We start from the raw sequence: 6,114 nt of genomic DNA on the forward strand, positions 1-6,114 counted from the left end.
AAAGTAGTATATGCAACACAACTTGCATTATGGAACAATAATCCATGGGATTACATAATATCTCTTTCAATTTACTTTAATTAATTAAATCGTCTAATTGGATAGTTTAATAATTAATAATGTAACGATAAATTCAAATTGGCTGTTAAGTAATATATGCAAACAAGTAAACAAATAAAATTCATCTATAAATAAATCGAGCTATCGTCCTGCAGATGGCGCTCACTTCTTCAGATATAGTCTTTTATTTATACATTCAGTTTGAATATTTGCATTGTGTGAAAGCCAATTTAAATGATAATTTTGGTCGCCTGTATCACAAAAATCTGATACGAAAGGTCGTTGGTTCAATTCCGAAAATCAACAAAAATTTGTGGTGGCTGTTAAACCCGAAAGGGGTAGTAATAGGGCCGGAGAGATTTATATCAATAAATAAATTGATATAAAACTCTTTAAAAAAAAAAATGATAATTAATGTAGGGGATGTAGATATTATAAGTTGATCAAGTTTTGAAGTAATTAATATTCTTTATTAGATATATTATATAAATAGCTCTGCAATTAATATTAAATATGTTTTAATAAATATAAATATATGTGCATTTGTATCTAATATTAAGCACTAGTAAATTCTTAATTTGTTGATCTCGGGTTGATTGCGGTTGTTTTTTTTTATAGAAGATTGTGTTACATTTGGGGCGTTATTGTGAACTCGTGCGGTCTGTATCTTAAGCCGCTTATGTCCAGACGGTTTGAAGAAGGGGCGATGTTCGGTGGGCAATAGTTGAGCGAAGGACCGAGGAAACCGCACGTCTGATGATGATGATTCAGATGATGATGATGGTTTAGGTGATTTCCTCCGATCGTCGTGTTCGCGTAAAGATCTTCCTGTCCGTAATGACCGAACTTCCACGGAGGCATCACGTACTGAAGATCGGTAGAACCTTGCGCGTAAATCGGTTGCTCCTGAGGATCCGAACGGATACCGAACGACGACGGTGTCTTTGATAATTTACCCTGTAAAGATGATGATGATGGTGCGGGTTGATGGACGACGGAAAGGCTTCTCTCGTTTCTTCTGAACTTTGCCCTGCGATTCTGGAACCACACCTGATGAAGAAAATAAATAGAAATTTGAATTTGGTAAAAAAAACATTGATTTGATTACCTGAACTCTGGCCTCACTTAAGCTGACTTTGGTTGCTAGATCTTCGCGCACGAATGCGTCCGGATAGTGCGTCTTCTCGAAAACCCTCTCGAGGGCAGACAGTTGGGCGGTCGTGAAGGTCGTCCTGTTGCGTCTAGGTTTCTTGTGTTTATCCCTGTCGGAGCCGCCGCCACCACCGTCGCACACAAAATCTGCACAGAAAAAAAAACAAACGTCGTCTAAGATGAAATGAGTCGTCGGCATGTGATGATGATGATGATTGTTATGAATCGGGATCGGCTTACAACTGGGTGTAGGAGGAGACAGAGGAGGAGGAGGAGGAAACGTGCGACACAAGGGAAGAGTATATAACTCATTGAGACCGACAGGCGGCCGTTTGATCTGCTCCTCTCTTCTTGCGAAAGACAGAGAGAGAAAGAATGAAAAAGAGTGAAACGTAAGAAGTGGAAGATCTTTGGACCAGAAACGGATCGGTTTATCATTCACTAATTGCATGATGCATTGCGTTTAAAGCGACGTCGTCTGCTCTCGCACATGCACAAACGCATCCAAGTGTCTCGAGATCTCTTGGCACCGTTTCCATGGAAATAACAAACAAAAAAAAGTGAAAAATGAACAAACGAAAACGGCCATCTCCGATTGCGATTTCGCTTAGGGGTGTTGATCGAAACAAGATAATTATAAAAAAAAAATATACTAATTAGTTAAAATTAACTAATCTAATTATTTAAATTGACATGAATAATGAAGTAGTAACACGTGTAAGATTTCAACACGAATTTGTATGCAATTATGTATTTCCATACGTGTAAATCAAATTGTTATTGTTCTTTAATAATAGTTATTTGCACGATAATTGCATTCGCAATAAGAATGTCACATTAGCGCTAGTTAATAAACAATGAATCATTGGAAAATCGTGAAAAGTCAGGGAGTAAAATGAGGAAATTTTCATTACATACATACAATTAGAAATGTTAACAATAATTTATGTTGTGATTTATAAAATTCGTTCGTTGCAATTTCTATGCAAGCGCAATTAGAGCGACGAAACTTTAAACGTAATTAATCTTGACTAAAGTTGATGCGAGACGGGACGGACGTTTCCTCAACGCGAACTCATTAATATCGGATATTTGCGGCCGTTTAAATATACTGCAACATATTCATTTGTTTTACATGATGCATTGTCGAATCCTAAGTGTTTGTTTCGGTTTTTCGATGTTGCTATTTCGAGGTTTTATTTGTGACACTTAAAAGTTTTTTTTTTAAAGGTTGTTCAAAATGCAATTAAAACAGGGTGGCGACAATAAAAGTTATCTGCTGTATACTAATTAGTGTACAGAATATGTTCGCGCTTTGAAGTGCTTTTGGACCATCTAAAATAAGTGAATAGTATAAGTGGAGCAGTAAAACGGAATCTCCACGTCTTCTGATGATGGTGATGGAAATGGGTTTTCGTGGAAATTCTGCCGCCGTCGTAAATTACATCATCCCTACGCACCAGTACATAACTCATTACATCAGATCCATCCATGAAACTAAGTTTTGTTTTCACTTCACCTGTTTCAGCGAGATGTAATGTAATAATTATTTTTTTAATTTATTTCATTGAAAATTTTTAGTAGTTGCAAATTGATGAGATCAATTGAGTGTTTGATGTAAGTTTACTTAATTGGAATGGGAAAACAAGTGTAATATTGTTGATTTTGAATGATTCTTAGTTTTTAGATTAAGTTACCATCGATGTTTGTTGATGATGGATCGACGATGTCCAAAGATCTTTTGTGTCCGAGCCTCAGAAGATTGGTTACCGAAAACTGTCGATTGTTATCGGAATGTCCACGTAAGCACTCTTGATCTACCGTCGCCGACGTTGATTCGCCGTATCCGCCGCCGCCGCTGCAGATCATGATGGTTTTCGCAATTATTGCTAGCACTTATTTTGAAAGCGGCCGTCGCCTCCAATAAACTCTCCTCTTCAAGTTTTAATTAGGACCAAAGAGCTGCTGCACTCGACTAAACGAAAAAAAAAAAGGAGAGAAGAAAAGAAATGGAATTCCTTCTTAAGTCGCCTTTTAATTCCTCTTCACCGCGTGCGTGTGTGTGTCTTTGGCGCGCGCTTTCGCCCTCTCCTTCGCACCCGCGTCTATCCCAATCCGTGTATCCAAATTGATATTAATGCGATGTTTATGAAAATGTTAATCTAATAATGCCGACCACTAAGAGATTCCGACTAACTAACCAAGCCGCCTCGATTGCCAAGACTCGCTAAGTCATATTTTAGTGGGCTTAGTTGGCGCAGCATCCCCACTCTACGAACACACACACACCCCTTCTGATGATGACGACGAAGATGACGACGACGATGAACGGAGGCGACGACGAAGACTTTTATTTTTTTCGAGAAAGAGAAAAAAAGGGGGCGGATTTAGGCAACGAAACAACTTACTTAACTTCCATCTCACTCTCGCTGTCTACGCTTAACGATTCAACTTTAAATTATCACCTTCCTAATTGGCCGGAATCAGTTGGGGCAGAGAGGAGACTCGACGCCGCCGCCGCCGCCCAGATTTATCTCCCTTTCCGGATGACATCTCTTCTGCCTTCGCCTTTTGCTTTATTCAATTGGACCATTTCACAGCATCAACAGTACCAAGATTATCGAAGGAAGCATCTCTAATCTAATTACGAAAACGTATTTTTCAACGTTATAATTCGGCGTGTCATAAAAGAAGCGTTACCAATTTCCATTAGACGCTTCACAAAAACACAGTTATATAATTCAATGTTTGGATGTCACTTTCGTTCCTCTTGCATTTTCCAATTGGAGCATTGAAGGAAACATCTCTAAATTTAATTAAGTTAACAATTTGTGACGTTTCATAAAAGATTCATATTTGTGACGTTTTATAAGTCAAATTTTGGATGGTTACGACTGTCAAATAAAAATTGTCATAACCTTAATCAGTTCGTAATTTAGTCTAAATATTTTAAGTATTCTCACCTCAACAGATAAAATAATAATAATGATTTTTAAACAAAAATAGTAACGAATGTGGAAAATTTAATATAATTTGATGATTTATTAATATAACCTCAGTATCTGAGAATAATGGCGTTCAAATATAATGATAACGCTTCTTTTATGACACCTATTCGCGTTTGAATCGAAACAATCAATCAGATGATGATTATTTGTTGGGGTGAAATCGGGGAATGGAAAAAAGGGGTTCAATCTATTAATCACATTTTCGTTTCATCAAGTCCTCTTTATTTACTCTTTCAACCCTTTTTGCTGATACCGAATAGAAAAAAAATATATTTGTTGCGATACATTTCTATTTATTTATTACCTTTTTTTCGCGCTTTGTTTGTTCATTGATTATTTACGTAAATCAGTTCGAGCCCCTATATAGAAATGCATCGAATGCGCACCCTTCTTCATCAACATCGTTCAAACTCGTCGTTATTATTTGTTGAGGTCGGAAGTGTGCGGTAGAAGCGACGGCGGCCGGTGTAGGTAAACGCGCACCGCCGAAGAATTGTAATTGTAAAGTGTGATTTTATGCTGGTACCAGTAAACGCGCACACCTTTTACCTTTTTTTCTTCATTCACTTTCAGTCGATTCGACGTTCATAATAATGATGATGATGTTGTTGAAGTCTGAGCGCGTGCGGGCTGCCCGCTGCAACTGAAACTATTATCATTCATTAAAAATTGCACACAATTTAATAGCAACCGCAACAGCAGCTGAAGAGGGTTTCGCTCTGCAAAAACTAACGCAACTAATAGATTTCGAAACGGATAATCGATACATCCATTTATCAAACCGAACGATTATCCGGCGGTTAAAATTTTGCAAAAACGGGATAATAGCATTTTTTGACGTTTTATACGTCAAATGAAACAGGATAATAATACGGATTTCTTGATTCCCTTTTTAGAAAATGAAGCAACGACAAAGCAAACGAATATATATAAAAAAAAATGTTGGAAATCAAAGCATCGTTCGTTAAGTTCGTTCCTTCGGTTCGTCTTCTTCTCTCGCTTTGGTCGGACGTGCGTATAAATCTTCGGGATTTGCAGCGCGCGCTCTCTGATTTATCTCGTGTGCCACCAACTTTAATCTTTTCGACCTAAAAATATTTTTGCAAAAAGGAAATTCTCTTTACTCTGTTTTGTTTTTCTTTATTTCATCCGTATCAAACACTGATCATACAAAGAGTGTTGATGTTACAAAGAGTATTTAGTTCGGTCAAAACATCTGTTTTTCAACTCCACATGTCACAATTCCTCCATATTCTATTCAGCAATCTATATAATTGCCAATTTAACTTCTATTGTTGTGATATCTGATCTAAATGTGATTTGATGGAAATCTCTAAATGATAAAAATAAGATATTAAATTAGTATGCATCAATTCACTCTTTATACTTTCCTTCCAGATCTCTTTCATGGTAACACTCTATAAATCACTTTAATTTTAACACTTTTTCATCACTTCATTTACAAACTCTTTACATAATTGTTTTTTCTAGTTCCCAGTATTTAGTCTAACACTTCCCCACTGCAACTCTTTTTATTTTTGTTTTAAATTTATTTTCTCTCCTTACTTTAGATGATCTCATTTTCATAATTATACTTGTTCTAAAGAATTAAGATATGAAGTAATGTCAAATATCTCAATGACGTTTCATACGTCATATTTTGACGTTACGCAACTGTCAAATGAAAACTGTCATAACCGTAACAAACAAAAGAAAAATAATGGAGGTTAAAGGAAATGTGTCAATGTTAATGAAAATAATGAAATAATGTTAAAAAGCGATTAAAGAAATGATTGATTACGCGTGTATTGCGTTGTGCGAATAATACGGAGGAAGCGTGTAAATGTACGGTTAAACTTGGCGCTCTTTAATGAGGACTAATTATGAGTGTAGG

General features: G+C 36.5%; 1 protein-coding gene across 1 annotated transcript; it reads right to left on the minus strand.

Moving 5' to 3' along the window:
- Positions 1 to 652: 652 nt before the first annotated feature.
- On the minus strand, positions 653 to 3,419 carry LOC108564843 (short stature homeobox protein 2-like). The gene is made up of 3 exons (XM_017924002.1): positions 2,910 to 3,419; positions 1,169 to 1,359; positions 653 to 1,110 (listed from the first exon to the last, which is right to left on the minus strand). Exons 1-3 carry the CDS (start codon positions 3,079 to 3,081, stop codon positions 688 to 690), a joined length of 786 nt encoding a protein of 261 aa, XP_017779491.1. The 5' UTR covers positions 3,082 to 3,419; the 3' UTR covers positions 653 to 687.
- Between the last annotated feature and the right edge of the window lie 2,695 nt (positions 3,420 to 6,114).

This window comes from Nicrophorus vespilloides, unplaced genomic scaffold, assembly GCF_001412225.1.
Source record: "Nicrophorus vespilloides isolate i.1.1-1 unplaced genomic scaffold, Nicve_v1.0, whole genome shotgun sequence".
In the NCBI taxonomy this organism is placed as follows: Eukaryota; Metazoa; Arthropoda; class Insecta; order Coleoptera; family Silphidae; genus Nicrophorus; species Nicrophorus vespilloides.

What these genes read in the sequence shown, in the direction of transcription:
- LOC108564843 (XM_017924002.1), bottom strand. Translation starts at nt 3,081, where the DNA reads ATGATCTGCAGCGGCGGCGGCGGATACGGCGAATCAACGTCGGCGACG. An exon ending in ATCATCAACAAACATCGATG is followed by an intron (nt 1,360 to 2,909) that starts GTAACTTAATCT and finishes TTTTCTGTGCAG; the next exon opens with ATTTTGTGTGCGACGGTGGT. An exon ending in TAAGTGAGGCCAGAGTTCAG is followed by an intron (nt 1,111 to 1,168) that starts GTAATCAAATCA and finishes TTTCTTCATCAG; the next exon opens with GTGTGGTTCCAGAATCGCAG.